General features: G+C 34.7%; 2 protein-coding genes across 28 annotated transcripts in view; one reads left to right on the top strand and one right to left on the bottom strand.

Moving 5' to 3' along the window:
* The window catches only part of stk24b (serine/threonine kinase 24b (STE20 homolog, yeast)), an 835587-nt gene that overhangs the window by 126681 nt on the left and 686402 nt on the right, over window positions 1-22504 (top strand). The window lies entirely within an intron of this gene.
* The window catches only part of dock9b (dedicator of cytokinesis 9b), a 182308-nt gene that overhangs the window by 11427 nt on the left and 148377 nt on the right, over window positions 1-22504 (bottom strand). For all 27 annotated transcript variants that reach the window (XM_087256670.1, XM_087256666.1, XM_087256668.1 and 24 more), the window contains 8 exons: window positions 19117-19299; window positions 17220-17333; window positions 15301-15516; window positions 15153-15210; window positions 9926-10032; window positions 7388-7510; window positions 7167-7280; window positions 361-507 (listed from right to left, as the gene is read on the bottom strand). In XM_087256670.1, coding sequence (XP_087112796.1) covers window positions 361-507; window positions 7167-7280; window positions 7388-7510; window positions 9926-10032; window positions 15153-15210; window positions 15301-15516; window positions 17220-17333; window positions 19117-19299 — 1062 coding nt within the window. The remainder of the gene's footprint in view (window positions 1-360; window positions 508-7166; window positions 7281-7387; window positions 7511-9925; window positions 10033-15152; window positions 15211-15300; window positions 15517-17219; window positions 17334-19116; window positions 19300-22504) is intronic.

The raw sequence follows: 22504 nt of genomic DNA on the forward strand, positions 1-22504 counted from the left end.
AAGAAAAATTTGACACATAATTTGTATAGTTTAACCTACAGTAACCTCTAAAAATCAGTAAACATCCCTCAAAACACTGAAAATGTATACACTTTATATATTAATCCGTTTTAATCAATGAATCATTTAAATGCATTCATGAATTTGATTTACTGAAGCATGTATTATCAAACTATTGGCAAAAAAGCTACTACCAGAAAAGAAGCAAGTCATACAGGTTTAAAACAAATTGAAATTCTTTGTTGAACTGTCCCTTTAACTTTTTAACATGTCATTATTATCAGTGTATGTGTGCTCAGATTATTCACAGTTGCCTGAGCTTTCACCTGTTGGCAGAATGCTAATAAAACGTTTGCTTACCCTGCCGGAGTCCTGAATCATCTTGACGTTTTCTTGGCCAAATTTGTCCGAGTACAGCTTGAGGAGACGCTGGGAGATCTCGGAGAGAGGGGTGAATTTCGGTTCTTTATAAATATATTCCTTTCCGTCCTCATCTTCAAAGAAGCCCTGAAACATATATAATGAATCAGTCACAATCTGTGTGTGATATGCATGATATGACTTCTTTTTATAATCCAACAAAAGCTGGTTTCTATAGCTGTGTGTCCATCCACCTATTTTTATGCACATTGTGGAATATCACATAAAAAATGCTTAATGGAAATGGCAAGATGCGCATTAATTTTGAAAATGCAAATAAACATTTTATGCACACAACTGAGTAGAATAAATGTTTTATCTGATAAGAAAAACATTGTATAAACTATGATGGAAACACTTTAACCAAATGAAGTCTAGAATGCACATCAAAAAAAGTTTAATAGATCATGTGATGATTAAAAAGTGAGCAATGTGTTGGGATGACTGGACAAACTAGTGGACTGACCGCATAATAAAACGTTTAAAATGTTGTTTTGGTCATTTTACTATCCATCAGCCAAAGGCCATCATCAAAATGCTTCAGTATTATTTAGGGTTGGGCGATGTCAACCAATTTGGCATCGTACGATGTCTAATGTGAAACATCGCGATGGATGATGGCATCATTATCATGTGAAAAGCGGGGGGTGTTAATAGAGTGCGTTTTGCATGCAAGTTTGGCATGCTGTCCCGGGGAGAGAGCCCTGAGCCCAAAAGGTCCTTGAGCCCTGGGCTCCCTCCCGTTTGCAGGGCGAGAGGGAAGCCTTGAGCTCAGGTAGATCTCGACACCTCCCCTTTGATAAAAACTGATGACTAAAAATTGAAAGCTATGAAAAGATATGCTGCAGGGTGAGAGATTGACTGTAGTGCTAAATTTAGATTGATCAATTCACTTGTTGTGCATGTTTTTTGAATGTGGGAGGAAACCGGAGGACCCGGGGAAAACCCACGCGAGCACGGGAAGAAAATGCAAACTACGCACGGAAACGACCACCGGCCTGTTGAAGAACTAGAACCAGTGCCGTTCTTGCTGTGAGGCAACAGTGCTAACCACTGGGCCACCGTGCAGCCCTATGGAGGGAAAGGTGAAGAGGTAGGGGTGGAAGGGGGGATTCTTTAAATTGAAGATGACTGTACTGAAAAAACCCTGGCTCTTTATAGTGGGTTAGGAATGGCCGGATTGGTGAATAATGCCTGCTAATGCAGAACCAGCCGTGTTCAATCATAATCACGTGATCCTCTCGAAATTAGTTTATGAATAAACTTCACTCTGGGAGATTATCACTCGTTTGCGAGCATTATGAGTCCCGCAAATGCATAGAGACTCCTGGAACTTCCGGGAGACTTGGGATGTCTGAATATCACATTTAACAACTATAGTGAGATGCAATGCAGCGGTACATCCTTGATAAACTGTCCGATGACACTGCTCTCTGCCTGGAGCTCAGAGGAGCGCATGACAGTGTGTGTGTGTGTAGTCACATGATGTGCGTTTTCAGCAGATGGAAGGCTGTGCAGAAATGCTAGGCAAAACGGCGTGGATGTGGATCATCTTCGTTCTAAAATGCTATTTTACCACCAAGACATATTAGTGTAAACAGGGCCTAAGTGTGGTTTTTTTTCGCGAGTGGGTTTGTGAGGGGGGCAGGGCGGAGGATCGGTGATGCCGGCTCAGCATTGTGTTGTCTATTGGCCATCGGCGATGGACAATGGCATCGTCTATCGACCCAACCCTAGTATTAATACAGTAGGACTGTTTTCTCCAAAAGCCACTGCACGTTCATTGCATTTCAGCTTTTGATGCGAAAGTTACTTATTATATAAGAAAAAAGTCCCACAGAGGCTTCTCCTACTGCAACAAATTCCATTTTTCTTTTTGATATTTGGCTGCAGACTATCAGGAAGTGGTGTTTTTGTTCTTTGACTCCTTGGAAGGAAATGGTACTTACTTGTCAAAATGTTTTATGCAATATTCCAGTTGTGCACATACATTAGATTAGCATCTTTGGATGGAAACAAATCAACAAATCTCTATATCACACAAGTGAAAATGAAAAATTATGACCAGGGCCAGACAGAATCTGTGGACATTTTTAGCTATTGATGCTCTTTAAGCTCAGTAGTTTGTAAAAAAATTAAAAATAAAATAAAAATTACGCAAATTGATGCAGAATGTTTTTGAGAGTATATAAATTAGGAAAACGAATTAATACAAATGTAAAAACTAAATAAAAAATAATAATAATCACCTTTTAACTTATATTTAGGGTTTACAATGCAAATCCAATGAGATGCAAACCTTTTATAAACAAAACAGTCTCCTATGATTAATTAACCACTAAAAGGCAGAAAATAGAATTGATTTATTCATCATAACTCATTTATTTTATTGCGCTACAAGCTGGGCCCACACGAACATTACAACATTAAAACCACTGTATATTATCTATAAAGAAACTGTAAACAATTTAGCTAAAAAAAAAATCAAAAAGATGTCATTACTGTAATTGTATTTAACAACATAAATTACTTATATTAGATAATTTCTTATTTTTTTGCCAATGTGTGTCTAATGTATAAAATATTTAATGATCTTGCACCACCAGCTCTCAAACAATGTGTGATTGTCTGCAAGGACAGTATAAGACAGACTAGGTCATCAGTTAGAGGTGAATATTCAAAAGTGTTTTGGGACAATCAGTTTTTTCAGTCGGCGCAGCAAAAAGATGGAATCAAATATCAGTGCATATTAGAGAGAGTACCACTTTTAATCATTTTGAAACTGTTCTTAAATTAAAGAAAATCAAATATGCAACCACTGATTTGATTTCATTTTACTGACTATGATGTTTTTTTATGTATTGTACTGTAAGTGTATATTGTGCTATTTTTTTTTTTTTTATTGTTACAACCTCCTGCCCAGGGATTACAGATGTAAATTAGCTTTATAGCTAACTCTGGCACAACATGTCATGCATTTTTCCTATATAAATAAATAAATAAAACAAATCAAAATAAATAAAATAACTTTACAAATGACATTGTAAATAAATCATATAAATATTAGCATATTATTTATAACATTACAGAATTATTATAATTACTTAACTATTTATATAAAACTGTACACACATATATGTACGCACTCATAAATAAATAGACTCAATTATGGGCTAAAAAATCTGCAGATTTCTGTGGGCCTAGTTATGACTAGGGCCAGACAGATTCTGTGACCATTTTTTGTTATTTCTGCGCAGAATTTTGTAAAAAAAAATAAAAAAATATCTGCCGATTTATGTAAAATTATTTAAGAATTATCGGAACTAAAAACGTAATATATGAAATGAAAAATAATTACTTTTTAACTTTTTTTCATTGTTTACAAAGCAAATACATCTAGATCCACTTATTTGGTAAACAAAGCAAATCTCTCATAAAATATACCGAATAAAATACAGAAATGAAAAAACTGTATTGTAAATAAATGATAACATTTTGATATTAGTCATTAATATTACTAAAATGAATTTAAAAAACGAATTAATACAAATTTACAGACATTTATTTACACAAGTAATTAAATAAAGTCAATGATGGGCTAAAAATCTGCAGAAATCTGTGGATTTCTGTGCGCGCAGATTCCATGTGAGCCTAGTTATGACTGAGGGACACACTCTGTAAACTTTAACTGTCTTAAAAACCTCCAACATATTCATTATTTCAAAACAAACCTGATTACACCTCATGACTCAGACAATCAACATCTAGTCTTCTGCACTTTGCAGAAATCATGTTATCTGTAAATAATCAGTGCTATCTTTTTATTCTCTGTAGTCTGACATGGACAGTTTTGAATCAGCACTTACACAGAGCTTTCAGTGTGTGTTTTTTGCAGAAGCCATAAAATCACACAACTTCTGCGAGGTTAATGGGCACAGCGTACAGCCAAAGAGCTCGCTAATGTTGCCTAGCTAAATTTTTATGGCCCAAACCCATTTAAAAATGGCTTCCATAGTAAACAAAGCGTCAGCGTGCTGCCTGGCTCAACCCGGAATAAAGAAATGACAGGATGTACAGACGAGAGGACGTGTTATTGATGAAGGACGCCAGCAGCACACAGAAAAAAAGGCCTCCTCCACTTCTAAACCAAAAGCATTATGCAAGCAGACAAACAAGCCGTAGTTTGGTGACTATTATGGCTTGACAATATAACAAAACACACACACACACACAGTTCATAACAACACTTACCGCAGCCTTAGGAAAGAAAAAAAAAGAGCAGAAAAGATTGATTACTGAGACTCACAATGCCTTAGACATGCTTTAAACAAGACTCTGCTGTCATGCAGGGTATATTATCATGCATACAGGATCTTTAAAGAGGTCACATCAAACTTTTTATTAGTTGATTTTTGTCTCCCAGAAGTCCAATTATAATGTGTGTAAAGTTTATTTTTCACCTAAAACAGTCCTAAATAAGTGTTATGAGACCATTTTGGACCCAAAGTTTCTTTTAAAAAAAGGTAAAGTAGGAGAGAGAGGGAAGTAGGATCGGAAAAGGTCTACAAGCTGGGATTCAAATTCGGGACACCCGGAGTTCTGCCACACCATGTCAGCACACTAACCACTGGGCTATCTTGCTGACAGCCCAAGGTTTCTGATAGCATTGTAGGTTTCTGAGTAAAACACAAATGCTCACATATATGAAGATGTGATGATCATAAACATCTAAAAACAAATAAATTAAAAAGTTGTATTTTGAATATTTGTGTATACACTCACCGGCCACTTTTTAAGGTACAACTGTCAAAATGCTTGTTTGCAAATTTCTAATTAGTCAATCACATGGCAGCAACTCAATGCACTTAAGCATGTTGAAATGGTCAAGATGATCTGCTGCAGTTCAAACCGAGCATCAGAATGGGAAAGAAAGGTTAAGAGAGTTCAGTGACTTTTAACGTGGCTAGTTGTTGTTGCCAGATGGGCTGGTCTGAGTATTTCAGAAACTGCTGATCTACTGGGATTTTCATGCACAACCATCTCTACGGTTTACAGAGAATGGTCCAAAAAGAGAAACTATTCAGTGAGCAGCAGTTCTGTGGGTGCAAATGCCTTGTTGATGCCAGAGGTCAGTTAAGAGGAGAATGACCAGACTTGTTGAAGTTGATAGAAAAGCAACAGTAACTCAAATAACCACTCGTTACAACTGAGGTATGCAGAAAAGCATCCCTGAATGCACCACACGTCCAACCTTGAGGCGGATGGGCACCAGCAGCAGAAGACCACACGGGTGCCACTCCTATCAGCTAAGAACAGGAAACTGATGCTACAATTTGCACAGGATCACCAAAACTGGACAACAGAAGATTGGAAAAACGTTGCCTGGTCTGATGAGTCTTGATTTCTGCTGTGACATTCGGATAGTAGGGTCAGAAATTGGCGTCAACAACATGAAAGCATGGATCCATTCTGCCCTGTATCAATGGTTTAGGCTGAAGGTGGTGGTGTAATGGTGTGGGGGATATTTTCTTGGCACACTTTGGGCCCATTAGTACCAACTGGGCAGCGTCAACGCCACAGCCTACCTGAGCATTGTTGCTGACCATGTCCAATTATTTTATGACCGCAGTGTACCCATCTTCTTATGGCTAAATCCAGCAGGATAATACGCCATGTCATAAAGCGTGAATCATCTCAGTCTGGTTTCTTGAACGTGACAATAAGTTTACTGTACTGGCCTCCACAGTCATCAGACCTCAATACGATGGAGCACTTTTAGGATGTGGTGGAACAGAAGATTCGCATCATGAATGTGCTGCGACAAATCTGCAGCAACTGTGTGATGCTATCATGTCAATAGGGACCAAAATCTCTGAGGAATGTTTCCAGTACCTTGTTGAATCTATGCCGTAAAGGATTAGGGCAGTTCTGAAGGCAAAAGAAGATCCAACCCGGAACTAGTAAGATGTACCTAAATAAAGTGGCCAGCGAGTGTGTCTGTGTGTGTGTGTGTGTGTGTGTGTTTGTATATATATATATATATATATATATATATATATATATATATATATATATATATATATATATATATATATATATATATATATATATATTCTTTTTTTTTTATGTTTTTTTTTTATCATTATCATTTTTTATCATTATCATTTCTTGCAAAATTACTGTGTCCCACATTCACACACAAACGTTTTGTGAGAAATAATACAAGATGGGTGGGAATTTTTTAATGCGTTTGCAAGCAAATGAAAATTATTTTGTGAGAGAATGCGTGTAAGAGAACTATGCTTATGTTAAGGGTGGTCGATCAGAAGTTTTGGGGCCATATACCAGTTCCTGGAATCAGAAGATGCTAAAACTGATTCAGATCACCAAACATGAGGTCAATTTAAAGCTTTAATTTTATCATCGAGCATTAAGTATGTTAATGATTCCATTTTTTCAGATGCTTATGTTTTTGCATTTAATTGAAATCCCATGACCAATCTGGGCTTCCATATAATACAAACATAAATGTAGATCTGATTATTTCTAAACGAGTTTTTTTTTTTGACAAATAGGGAGGAAGCTCCAGAGGCATGAAATTCAAAACATGTTTTCACAGAACAAGATCAAATTTGATACCTCATGATATGACCCCTTTAAAAAATGCAGTTATATTGTTGTCATAGTGCATTTAATTCAAACAGCCTGTGTTAGCTGTACTGTTAGAAAGCGCTGTATTTTCTTACCTGACCAAAAAATGCCACTCTGAAAAAGGTACCGAGTAGCCTCTTTCCAGAATGCATCACCTCCATCACTTTAGTGTAGGCCCGATGTAATGTGTCATACAGGTGGGCCAGTTTCTACATAATAGCACAAAACTACATTAATACAGTACATCTGCATATGTATTTCTAGAAAATTTGAAAACTGGATTCACATGAATATGTGTGTGTGTGTTTCTGCGTACCTCAAAGTCTCTGCGTTGTTCGTAAATGGGGATGATGAGCTTGTAGATATCTGAAATTAATTCATAGCGCTCTGCTTTCCATAAACCATCAGCACACGCTTCCAACAACTCCATCAGCACCTCCTGCAGAGAGACATCAATATAAATGTGCACAAATTTATATGCTCAGAATCTCATAATTAATGCAATCCCATCATGACACCTCCCCGAACAACTAAATCATCTTCTCACAAAAAGCTTCTGCTGATCTAAGAAATGTCAATAATCCAACATTGATTCTAATTGGAGTGATTTGCTAAAGTGTGCAGTGTTGATAGTTTATAAAGTGCCTTGTGAGGCTTTACAATTCAAACTTTTGTCTATAATAACTATTTATATCCCATTTGGGACCAATTTCTTGTTCCTGTGAGCTGTTGGTTAATGTGTTAACAATCACTACGCAGCAATGAAGGCCATTCCTTACTGATTTGGTTAATCTCAGTGTGTTTACTGGGTTTTGGTTATATACAGTTTACATACACCTGTTTTACAACTCCAACTCAAAAAAAAAATGTGACATTTATAAAAAACGCAAAATAAAAGTAATGATTTCTAAATTAACTTTGACTTGTATTTCAATGCAGACAAAATATTTCAGATTTTATCCGGTCAACTTCATTTCATTTGTAAATTTACATCTTTTCCTATCATTTAGACCTGCAACGCATTCCAAAAAAAGTTGGGACAGGAGCAATTAAGGCTAGTAATGAGGTAAATTGATTAAATAATGATGTGATTTGAAACAGGTGATGTCAACAGGTAATTTTAATTATGATTTGGTAAAAAAGCAGCATCCCACAAAGGTCTAGCCCATTAAGAGCAAAGATGGGAAGAGGATCGCCAGTTTGCCAACAAATACATGAGAAAATTATTGAAATGTTTAAAAACAATGTTCTTCAAAGAAAGAGAGGAAGACATTTGAATATTTCACCTTCAACAATGCATAACATAATTAAAAGATTCCAGAAACCTGGAGAAATTTTAGTGCGTAATGGACAAGCCTAAGCTGCACAACCGTGATCTCTGATCCTTCAAGCGGCACTGCATCAAGAATTCGTCATTCATCTATAAGTGATATCACCACATGAGCTCAGGACTACTTTGGCAAACCTTTGTCAAGCACCACAATACGTAGTTACATCTACAAATGCCAGTTAAAACTGTACTGTACCAAAAGCAAACCCTAGGTTAACAGTGTCCAGAAGTCGACTTCTCTGGGCTCGGAGGCATCAGGGATGGACCATAACACAGTGAAAATGTGTACTGTGGTTCAAATGAATCAGTATTTTAGGTATTTTTAGCAGAAATGGATGCCGTGTCTTCTGGACCAAAGAAGAAAAGGATCATTCAGACTGTTGAAAAAGCATGATATATGACTATTCACACTCACTAATTATATACATATCTTGCTGGTATCTAAACTTGCAGTCTACCTATGCAAATCATATGAGAGAGGCTTGACAGATTAGGGAATGGAATGCAATAGTCTAAATGTCTAGTCCAGTCATACTTACGTTTTAAAAGATTTGTGTTTTGGCCTATCTATGCGGAAATGTAACACCAGCCTTTTCAAACCAAAACAGGGTCTTCAGCCTTTTCCAAACACTCAGTCTTTCCCAAAACTTAATATGTATTTTAAAACAAAAATGCAACAACGTAAACTAGGCCTGAGTTTACGTTTTGCGTCATCCTGTTCCATACACGCGTTTCAGTTTACAGGAAACAAAGTGTACAGTGTACAGTCTCAATTAATTATAGTTGACAGATCTTGCTAGCAAACAAGCCCATACTAAACATAGACCCAAATAATTTATTTTAAATAAATAAAGGGGCGGCACAGTGGCTAAAAATATCCAAAATGTCCAAAAACAACCGCATATTAAAGCAAAAACATAAAAATGCTTAATATTGGAAACACAAAATAACACACCTGTGGAGATTAATAACTCCATAAACTGAATCCCAAAACCAAAGTCTAAAATGTATATTATAATAAGAAGATATGGCAATTAAAGAGTAAAATGATTGCTTTGATGGTGGTTTAGTTTAAACTGCTGAATAGAAATGTGTGTTTTCAGCAATATTACTTGAAATTGAAAAGCCAATTACTTCTCTCCGAGTCCTCAGTTACTCAGAATGACGTCTGGACTAACTCCAACAGCAAAGACGATCTCTTATCACAAGTGTGCGCACCGAACAACATGTAAATGCTAGTTCATTAAAGCACAAACTGATTATTGACAGTGATGAGGGCTAATCAAGGCTCATTATCTGGACTTCCTTTACAAACACACCCACTGCAAAGGTATAATTGAGACTGATTAGATAAGAAATCTGAGAACATTTTCTACTGTGGGTTATGACTGACGTTATAAAGGAGACTTCTGAATTCATTCCAGTGGAGTGTCACTATAAAACAATGGCAGGATTAAGAGGCTGTGACTCATTAATGTCTATACTGTATATAATATATATATATAAATGTAAGCGAATATGAACCTCATTGAAGTGAACGTCCTGCATGCCCACGTCCTCCATCATTGCTGCCTCTTCATCAATGTTAGGTGTGATCACACGAAATGCACAACAGCCCTGCCGGAACATTCCTGCCATAGACATAAAATAGGAGGCAGAACAAATGAATTAAAGAAGGTGCAATAATCTGCAAAACAAACTCATTAAAAATCTGAAATGCAGACTCATTTCTGAGGGAAAGATCACAGGAATCTGTAAATACTGTATGATATGAGTGTGTTTATGTCATTTTTCTGACCCTGGATTATTAGCACTGTTATCACGCACTGAGATTACCTCCTGTAAAAAAAAAAAAAAAACCTGCTAAGAACTCTCGATTGCAAAATATGGTTGAACCTTGAACATGAAGGCTTTATAATGTGTCTGTGCATATGTGCGTGATTTTAGGCATGAAGAAAAATGTCAAATCACCTTTCACCTGAATATTATAGACATTCATTTAGTTGTGAAACACTGAACTCAAGTTTTAGAATAAAAAACTAGTTTTCTAGTAGATTATGAGTTCAATTGAAACAACAATTAGTTACAAAATCAAATCTTCCCTAGCTTATTTAAGCAATTTTTTTCTCTCTTTTTATTGCAAAGTACATTTTCATCAAATAAACTGTATCTGATCAGCAACAACTTGTTAATGAATTTAAAAAAAGAAGTGCTGTCGCGTTTTGCTGTGTTTCTGCTTATGTGTTAATTAAAATTGTTAAAATTATACTCCATACACAACCTGACAAAAGTCTTGTCGCCTATTCAAGTTTTAGGATCAACAAATGATAACTTGACTTCTAGCTGATCATTTGGTATCAGAAGTAGCTTATATGAAAGGCAAAGGCCTCTAAATTGTGCTTAATTTACCAAAATAAATAATCATGCCTTGATTTTTAATTACTTAACTAGGACAGTAAGGTCTGACTTTGCTTAGACAAAAGTCTTGTCACTTAACAAACGTAATGTACAGTATAGAATATAAAGTTATGGTGCAGTGGAAAAAGAATTAATATTGTGTATGTTTCCTATGTGCTTGTAAGATTGTGTCCATACATCTCTGCAATGACTCAAATAACTTATTAATAAAGTCATCTGGCATGGCAAAGAAAGCGTTCTTGCAGGTCTTCCAGAGTTTATCAATGACTCACTATTCATTTTCAATGGCTTCTCCTTTATCTTACCCCAGACATGCTCAATAATGTTCATATCTGGTGATTGGGGTGGCCAATTCTCAAGCACCTTGACCATTTCTTTTGGGAATTTTGATGTGGAGGCTGAAGTATGAGAAGGAGCGCTATCCTGCTGAAGAATTTGCCCTCTACTGTGGTTTATATGTAATGGGCAGCACAAATGTCCTGATAGCTCAGGCTGTTGATGTTGACATCCACTCTGCAGATCTCTTGCACGCCCTAATACTGAATGTAACTCCAAGTCATTATTTTTCCTTCACCAAACTTGACTGATTTCTGTGAGAATCTTGTGTCCATGCGTGTTCCAATAGATCTTCTGCAGTATTTGTGATGATTGGGACAGATGATTCATCAATAAAATCTACCTTTTGCCACTTTTCCAAATGAAGCCAAGAAGTCAAGTTATTAATTGTTGCTTATACAACTGGGAACAACAACAAGACGAGTATATATGGTTTTATGTATACAGTATATACATAAAACTCATTTCAGAATTGCATGTACATTTTGAGAATTTTCCATTAATTTTCTTTCAACTGGAATGAAATTCAACAAACGTATCATTTACTGTAAGCTGAATTCTGTATTAATGTAAAATAATGTAAAATGCTTAAATGTTGAAGTGAAAAAGATTTGATTTAGTTACTAATTGTTGTTTAACTTAGCAACTTATTATTAAATGTTTTAAACCATTAACAGTTTGACATTTCCACTATGTTGTGCTTTAGATCAAGATGCTAACCACATGGCATATCTTTAGCAGAATTTTAAGTATTTTGATATTACAGTTTTTAAAAAGTGATTAGGAAATTCACTGAAATATAACAGCAAAATAGTTAAAGTATCATCAATCTACTATTAAATTGTCTAAAATATTTTGCTCAAATAATATTACAAATTAAAGAGAGAATAATGACAAGCCTCAATACCGTCCACTAGAGGAAGTGAAATCACTTGGAGCAAGTCACCTGCTTTTTTCTATCAGTGCTTTAAAGATTGTCATGCATTTTATAACCTGTAATAGAGCTGACCAGAACGTGACCAGGAGAGAAACAAAATCATAATGATAAAGAATAACTATTAGCTGTTGTTAGAAGAGACAAACAAAAATTATGCAAATTAGACTTAATTATTTTATGATGATTATAAACTTTTTTATGATGATGAAACAATGCATGAGTCAGGAGGCAGTAACTGTTAAAATAGGTATAGTGGAGAGTTAAGTTAACATTAATATGATAATAAGTTAATATGAATAAAATGTGATTTACATAATTGATGTTATTATTCAAAACTGTTTCATTAACTTTTTTAATGAAAAATAAGTCAGGAGGTTTAATAATTCTGACTTTAACTGTATAGTACACTGAAAAAATATAGCTAAAATAAAATTTAGCTTTGTTTAAACTTTTAATTTAATCTAAATCACAAACATACTGTAATATAATTGTGGTCAAGAAATAAAAAATACAATTCAATAGAGACCACTAATACATTTTTTTAAAGCGTTGGTTTTAGAATTTAAGTTTGGAAAAACTGTTTACCCTTACTTCAAATTATAATTTGTTTCAGACCAACCTAAAAAAAATGTCTTCAAAGTGTAGTTCTGACTAGGTTGAAACAAAAAAAAATGACATTTAATATTAATCAAAATCTTTGTTTTGCCTCAAAGGTAAAACATTTTATGTAGAAACCATGATTTAACTGAATTACTTTGATTTAACTTAAAAATTTATTCTGAAAAAAAAATATTCTCTTAAGAGAGTACATAAGCTGTACCTGAGAGTATCTTTGTTAAAGTACTGTAACTTTAGGCTACTGTTGTTGTTGCAATACATAGAAACATGTTGTGGATGCTTAGGGCAAAAACCAAGATTACATTACATGAAAGTTTTTGAATGTTTACCCTGTCTAAACAAGATTGACTACAGATGGCCACAGATCGAGTACTGGCAGATGGCACAACACTATCTGGTCAGGAAGTGATGTAGTGGGGTCACATGACATGAAAATGCTGGTTTAAAGTAAAAATACTACTTTGAGAAATAATGTATGCTTTTAACTTCGGTTCAAATTACACATTTTATTTTAATCTAAATCTAAATCAAAAATATTTATTGTGGTAAAAGAAAAAATGACATTCACACCAAGTAAAAATGTTTTTAAAATATTTATCTTTTTAAAATATAATTTCTAATCAAGTAAAATTTTAATCTATTATTAAAGCCATTCCTATCGCCTTTGTCTGTCTAATTAAATAAATAAGTTCTTATTCTAGGCGAAGCAGTCGGGCAGTAGGTAGTACTGTCACCTCACAGCAAGAAGGTTGCTGGGTCGCTGGTTCGAGCCTCGGCTCATTTGGCGTTTCTGTGTGGACTTTGCATGTTCTCCCTTGGTTCGTGTGGGTTTCCTACGGGTGCGCCGGTTTCCCCCACAGTCCAAAGACGTGGTATAGGTGAAATGGGTAGGCTAAATTGTCTGTAGTGTGTGTGTGTGTGTGTGTGTGTCTGTGTGGATGTATTCCAGAAATAGGTTGCGGCTGGAAGGGCATCCGCTGCGTAAAAATGTGCTGGATAAGTTGATTATTCATTCCGCTGTGGAGACCCCGGATTAATAAATGGACTAAGTCGACAAGAAAATTAATGAATGAATGAATTTCCTATCCTACCTTTGCAAACTCAACTGTTCCTCCTGTGTTAATTGAAGAATGTGATTTTAAAAAAAAGTACATTTTCAAACAAAAAGATTAGAAATCTAGTTAACAACTTTATATGTCCTCTAGCGGTTTATAGAAACTCAATTTCACATTCATTCTCTAAAGATACAATTCACATACTTAGAACTAAATATTTAAAGTTTCTTTAGTCTCCAAAAAACTGAAGAAGTTCATTTTAAAATTTTAAGTGGGATATATCTGTCAAGTGAATATTTAAGAATTAGGTTCGGATTTGAGTCTAATAAATGTGTTTTGTGATGATAATGAAACAACAGATCATTTGCTTTTTCACTGTATGTTTGTGGGTGCATTATAGTCAAATGTTTATGACTGGCTTTACCCAAGTATTGCACACCTCATCTTTAATATGAATGACATCATTTTTGGATTTGTAACGGACAGTAGGGAAGATGCCTTCCTAATTAACAACATCCTTATGCTTGGAAAATGTTACATACATAGGTCAAGGTATTTAAAGATGAAACCAATGTTTTGTGATTTTTATAATAAGATTCTTTCATATATTAAATAATTTTTTATAAAACAAAAAGTGCTATAAATCTTGTCTTTGATAGAAAAGTATAAATTACAGGAACCCCCCACTATATATATATATATATATATATATATATATATATATATATATATATATATATATAAACACACATATAAATATATATATACACACATATATATATATATATATACACACACACATATATATATATATATATATATATATTTATATATATATATATATATATATATATATATATATATATATATATATATATATATATATAGTTATTATTTTACTCATAATTATTTTATGTAACATTATTTGTTATTTGTTCTTTATTTACACCTGTTTCTTTTTTGTAAGATAAAGGTTTATATATATATATATATATATATATATATATATATATATATATATATATATATATATATATATATATATATATATATATATATATATATATATATATATATATATATATATATATATATATATTTATTATTTTACTCATAATTATTTTATGTAACATATTATTTGTTATTTGTTCTTTATTTGCACCTGTTTCTTTTTTGTAAGATAAAGGTTTTTTTATATATATATATATATATATATATATATATATATATATATATATATATATATATATATATATATATATATATATATATATATATATATCTTAGATTAAAGTATAATCTTAGTTTGGACCAACCTAAAACTAAAAGAAACTGACCCACTGATACACACAAATGATTTCCACAGTGCCCCCTAGTGGACCCTCACCTTTCCTCTTCAGGTATTCAGCCACCAACGCAGCCACATGAACGTAACACATCGCTGCCTAAAGAAAACAAGACATGATGAAACATATAATCCACAACCTCCTGTTTTACCATAATAACTAATGATTAGTAATAATTTCTCAGCTTACCTCTGACAGGTCTCCGTTCTTGACGTGGATTTTGGCCATACTATCCAGCCAGGTTTTGCGCAGCTCAGGGGTGCTGGTGTAGGATTTGGCCAGGCTATACTGCAAGTCCACCAGCATCTCCGGGTCTTTTTCATGTTCCTTCATCTGCTCAGTGGCCATCAGGACTGTCCGGATCCGCTTGGTGAGGTCCTTCACATCCGAGGGGAAAGCAGTGTGCTGTAGAGTGAGCGCAGGATGGACAAACAGTCAGGTATTATGTAACTTACACATGACGGTCACATCATGGATATTTGAATGTGTAGTTTGAATATGAAAAGCTATCTACTGTATTTGAGCTCATTGTAATTTTAACCAATGACGTTATACTGTTTTTCCATATTTTTTATTTACTTTTATTTTACTTTTAAAATAGTCTAATAATAATAATAGTCTTTAACTATTCACCCTGGTGTTGTTTTAAATGTGTATATGCTCTTTTTTTGTACCAAGATTAAAGAATGTCCCCATCTTCTTTGTCATAACAATGAAAGTAAATGAGCTGACCAACTTTTAGTTTTTATGACAATTCTGTCATCATTTACTCTACCTTCTCTTGTTTAATACCTATTTGAGTTTCTTTCTTCTGTTGAACACAAAGGAAGATATTTTGAAGAATGCTGGTTGCTGGCAGCCATTGACTTTCATGATATTTTTTGCATGTCATGATTTTGCAAAGTATGATGCAATACTGGATTAACATCTTTGTTGATCCTGGAACATCAATTTTGTTCGAAAATGTAATCTATACCTATTCCCTACCCAAAACCCAACTAGAACTGTAAATTATTCCCAAAATCAGAGGGAACTAATAGTTGGATAACAATCATGTAGAACAGCAAGCCTAAACTTATCATAAACTGTAAACATATCCCTTAATTCTGATGGCTGATTGAAATGCTTTTCCAGCATCAACATAGGTGTTAATCTAGGAACATGACCTGCTTGGTGAAATCAGGTTGGCCGTATTTTCTTCCTACTACAGAAGTCACTGGGTGCCAGCAAAAAGCATTCATTACAATACATTATTTTGTGTTCAACAGAAGAAATACACTAATAAAGCACACAAAGGAGAGTAAATGATGAGGTAATTGTCATGCTTGGGTGAGTTATCACTTTAAAATAGACACAAAAGTTTTACAGAAATAATGACACATGCTGTATATTTCAGGGTTTCTGGAGGTTTGCTACAGAGTTTTATTATTTAACATTTAATTATTTAAAGAAAATTTTGACTGTCACTCTTTGTACACAACTGCTCATTCATGAGTTCAACAGTTCACTCCAACTCAAAATCATGCAAGTTGTGAGAAACCAAGACAAATAGAAATGTGGCGTAATATGCAATGGACAGTGTTCCTGTATTGCTCATCATAACATCAAGTTAACTTGTTCACTTTAGTTAACTGTTAACTTATTATGATTTTCATCTGACAACCGAAGATTGGTCTGAAGATATATATTTAACTAGGTAAAGAACTACACAGAAATTACTTTTTTTTTCAGAGATCCCAAGTGATTCGGTTTCTTGATTTATCACTGTTATGTTTTTTCTGAGTAAGTGTGATCTGTTGCACTAATAATGCCTTATGAATGAGCAGAAATATAGCATTTTGGTTCGATCTTCTGCAAAACCTTTTGTATTTTTTCCTTGTGTGGGCTGAAAAAAAAAGAAGGGCGCAAAACATTTGAACAACACCAGGATGAGCAAATGGTCGCAGACAACATTTTTTTTTTAGAGAATTATCCCTTTAATGGGAAAAATAAATGGTTCCCATATATTTGCCCCTGATTTGCTGTCTGGACAAGTTGATGCTGATTTTTCTGACTATATTTAAAATGGATTGTTGCTTTGGAAATGAAATTGATGTCTATGACTTTACCTTTACAGTTTTATCACTGTTGGCACAGTTATTAATGATGGAAAGTGACTGCTGGAATCGTGTTCCACCAATCCCGATGACATCAGCGATCAGCTGACTCACTGCAATCACCACCTGATGATGAAAAAATGTTTTAAATAAACAAGCAGGTCTTTTAATAAAATAAATATTAAAAATGTCAGTATGGACTTTAAGTGTGTTTACACTTAGCAGGTTTGTTTTGATAAAAAAAAAAATCTATTCCTATTGCTCTTTTAGTGCTTTTCATTTAAATGCTGGTATCCAAACCCTGAATACTGAAATTCACTGACATAGGAACCAAACACAGAGTAAAGACGTCTAAACAAAACAATGAAAAAATTTTCAAACAAATTACTGCAAAATATAAACCACTAAATCCTTTTTCTTTCATTCATTTTTTTACATTTCTATATTTAATCTATTTTTATATGTACAGTTTACCATTGTGAATGCTACAAGAACTAGGACTAGGTTTTTATTTTCCTTTTTCTTTATAACCAAACAAATCAAGAGAACTGAACATTACGTGTGAACACAGCCAAAGTTTTACAAACTAAGCCAGGGGTGTCCTCCTAACTCGGTCCTGGAGGGCCAGTGTCCTGATTTTAGCTCCAACCCTAATCGAGCACACCTGAACCAGCTAAACCAGGGGGACTTGAGCTTTAAGTGGGCAGTATAAACCTGGAGTTTTCATTTTTTTAACGTCTTTTATATGACACATAGTCCACCCTATTGTGTTTTATGAATGTCTACACCTACGCTAACACTTAACCCAACCTCATAGTAACCTGTTGTGTTTTATTTATGTCCACCACACCTAAGTCCCTCCCACTTGGAGGTAACCCAGCCTACTTGCAGTAAAATCCCTCCTACTTGGAGGTCTCCGGGCTGCAGTGATACCTACTTGAACTCTGCAGGACAACAGCCCTCCAGGACCAAGTTTGGACAACCCTGGCCTAAGCTTTCTACATCAGTAATTCTCAACCTGGGGTCCCGTGATCAAACTGCCAAAAGGGCTCAAGAGGACTAGCAATTACTTTAAGTAACCATGTAAGGTAATTTAGTTTTAACAGTTTTAACATACAGTGTAAGGTAATGTTTTCGTTTTTAATCATTTCTTTACAAACAGCTGATTTTATTCAAGAACTAGTATTCTCATCCAGGGATTTTAAAAAATAAATGTAAAAATATTCTGAAAAATAAATATAATATATAAATAAATAAAAAATAAATAAAAAATCCTAAAACATTATTGAATTTATTCATTTATTTTTTTTCTTTAGTTTAATCCCTTTATTCATCCGGGGTCGCCACAGCAGAATGAACCGCCAACTTTTTCAGCAAATGTGATTCCAGCTGCAACCCAGTACAGGGAAACATCCATACACACTCATTCACACACACAAACTACGAGCAATTTAGTTTAATCAATTCACCTATGCCGCATGTCTTTGGACTGTGGGGGAAACCGGAGCAACCGGGGGAAACCCACTGCAACATGGGGAGAACATGCAAACTACACACAGAAACGCCAACTGACTCAGCTGGGATTCGAACCAGTGACCTTCTTGCTGTGAGGCGACAGTGCTAACCACTGAGCCACTGTGTTGCCATTATTGAATATTAATAGCTCTAACTATTTTCAAATGTATTGACATTTTTAATATATTTCCGCTTCTATTCTTCATAAATAAAAGATTGAAAATAAGCAGCTTTGCAGTTACAGAACAAGTATCAGGCATATCTTTGAGGGCCTTCGAAAATGGTTTCTGACAATGGGGGGCCTCAGAGTAAAAAAAAAAAAAAAGTTGAGAAGCACTGGTCTAGATGGACTCTATCAGTGTTGATCTGACATCCTCCATTGTCCCTCTCTTGCCTGCAGGTGCGTGCGGACAAAGGACTTCCTTCCATTGTACTCAAAGTTGCTCTTCATGAGGAAGTAGAGCAGGTGGGCGGCATCACTGCGTATGGAGCTTAGTTTGGAATTGCAGCACTTCAGGATCTCATAACACAGACAGGCACACATATCTGCACGTCCGTCAAAGAATGTACAGGGGAACTGTGAAACAAACAAACACATGGATGAGGGCGTATTAACACAGTATTGAACGACATAACAATGCGTTTATCAAGTCTACATTAGTTTTCCTTTAGTGTGTAATGTATTTGTGCACTAAGAAAATCTGAAAAGGTATAAAGTTTGTAGAGTCCACCAAAAATAACACTAAGAGATTACTTTTGCATACATTAAATAGGCAAGGCAAGTTTATTTATTTAGCACATTTCATACACAGTGGCAATTCAAAGTGCTCTACATAAACAAGAATAAAAAAGACAAGTTTCAGAAAATAAAACAAATAATAAAAATGATTAAAAACAGATTAAATGTGTTAAAACAGGTTATAAAAGAATGAAAAAGAAAAGACACAATAGTGCGATCTGTGGGACGCAGCACAGTGCTCATTCAGTAAAGGCACAGCTAAACAGATGTGTTTTCAGTCTTGATTTGAATGTGCCTAATGTTGGAGCACATCTGATCATTTCTGGAAGCTGATTCCAGCAGTGAGGGGCGTAGTAGCTAAAAGCTGATTCACCCTGCTTTGACTGAACTCTTAGAGTTTCTAGTATATATAATCCTAATGATCTGAGTGATCTGCTTGTTTTCAGTGAGCATATCTGTAAAGTCCTAGGCCATTTAGTGATTTATAGACAAGTAATAATACTTTAAAATCTATTCTGAATGTGACTGGGAGCCAGTGTAAAGACCTGAGGACAGGTGTGATGTGCTCTGATTTTCTGGTTCTGGTCAGAATCCTGGCTGCAGTGTTCTGTTTTTTTTGGGAAGGACAGTGAGAAGGCCATTATAGTAATCCACCCTACTGCTGATAAAAGCATGATAAAGTTTCTCACAAGTCTTCACTGGAAACAAAGCATCTAATTCTTGCAATGTTTTTGAGATGATAGTATGCTGATTTACTAACTGATTTGACATGACTATTGAAACTCAGATCTTACTCCAGAGTCACACCAAGATTCTTGACTGTATTTTTTGTTGTTTGACCTTTAGAACCAAGGTACAAATTCACCTTGAGTACCTCATCTCTGTTCCCAAACGCAATGACTTTAGTTTTTTCTTTAATACATGCCTCACAGTCACAAAAACTGACTAAACAGCATTTGAGATAATGTGTTTGAGGTAATTGCTCTGGTTAGTCCAGTTCTGTCATGACAACAAACATTGAGTGATTTAGTATGGTAATAAATATGTATATAAAAGTACCGACACACAAGTATTAAGGCTTGCTACTGTCAGTATATTCACAGACACACAGTCTGAGAAAATAACATATTGCTGCTGCATATGTAACACATGAAACCAAGCAACAATCAAGAATGCATGATTGTTTGGTGTCATTGCTTTGCTATCAAAAAATGTGGTTATAATGGAAGCCAATGAGGTAAAAACAGCCATAACCATAACAAAAGGGAAGTCAATTTGCCGAGAATGTATTATTGAGTTTTTTAAAAAGTCCAAAGCATTTTCCCAAAATATGTTTCAAATTAGGGTTGGGTATCGTTTGGGGTTATTTCGATGCCAGTGCTAAATCGATACTTATAAAACGGTACCGGTGCCAAAACGGTACCCGAACCGATACTTTTGAGCCACAAAATTATTTGACAAAAAAATACGTAATCATTTTAATTGAATAGTATAATTAAAGTAGTATATATCAATTCATATTTTAAATATTTAAATTACTTAAATATATTGGTTTTTATCATTTGATTGTTGACATAAATGCAAGATTTAACGTTACAATAGCTTACTAGTACTAACCTGTGGAAGGGCTGTCATCAAAAGCAGTGAACTCCTTTTTTCTAAGGTTGGGATTTGTGACTACGTTTACATGCATATGACTTGCCTTAATCTAAATAATACAATAATATGATTAAGGTAAATATATGAGTTGTTCCTTTCATGGTGCCGTTTTACACGTTATAGAACATAAATTAATTAACGTTACATCACCGCACTATCCAACATTTCCTCAAAAGTATCATGTAATTTTGGGTGTTTCATTTTTACATTTTCAATTTTAACAGCAGTTTGGCAGTTTCACTTTCATTCAGGAATATTTCATTCATGCCCCCGTGACAAACTGAGGTATTTGATGTGAGTATTAGGCTAAGGACTGGTGCGGGTCTCTGTGGTCCTTTAAGGTAATCACAAATGACTGTATACATGGTAGACTCTTAATCAGAGTATTGTCTTAATCACATTAAAATTTTGTTTTTTGGTGTCCATGGAAACATAAAGTTGCCAGAAACAAAAGTCCCAGATAATGTTGCAAGCTGTCAAAGACAAAGTGCATTCCTCTGCCTTTAAGTGCCCTAAAATGTTTCATTATGTTTGACGTGTTTCCCCCCTTACGCACAACTTTTGTAAAGCATCTGCTTCAAGTTGGTGTGTCAGAGAATCCTTGCTTGTAAAATATAGCCATACTTTAGAACGCTTAGTTCAAGCAAATTTGATGAACGCGATCATGCATGTTGATGAAGGGAGTTGCTCACCGAGTGCGCCGTACTGCGCGCTTTGCCTTCTATATCTAAGAAACAAGTACAAACGCCACAAACGCCTAACATCGCTGACGGTGTCCGTATCCCTCAAACTTGTTTAGATTTAAATGTTTAGAGATAGTGTGACACAACGAGCACTTATGTGTGATTTGGTGCACCCCTTGATGCTTCTTGTGTTCTTGTTGCAGCACCAGCGCACAGATATTAGGCACTAAATTTCAATGCTGATTTGGTCTGCTGCATACCGGTTACAAAGGTACCGGTGCCATAATGGCACTGGGTTTCGGTAACCAATCCTAGTCATAATAAGATTTGGGTAACACTTTACAATAAGGTTCATTAGTTAATGCATTTACTAACATGAACTAATCATGAACAACACTTGTACAGCATTTATTAATCATAATTGAACATTTACTAATGCATTATTAACAATCAAGTCCATGCTTGTTAACATTAGTTATTGCACCATAAGTTAACATGAACTAACAATGAACAACTGTATTTTCATTAACTAACGTTAACTAACAAGAACATACACAGTGGTAAATGTATTGTTCATTGTTTGTTCATGTTAGTAATTGCATTAATTAACATTAACTAATGAACCTTATTGTAAAGTGTGACCAAGATTTGTCACTGAAAATTATTCCATTTGCTGAAACACAAAGTTTTGGCCAAATAAA

Source organism: Danio rerio, chromosome 6, assembly GCF_052040795.2.
Source record: "Danio rerio strain M-AB ecotype USA chromosome 6, GRCz13ab, whole genome shotgun sequence".
In the NCBI taxonomy this organism is placed as follows: Eukaryota; Metazoa; Chordata; class Actinopteri; order Cypriniformes; family Danionidae; genus Danio; species Danio rerio.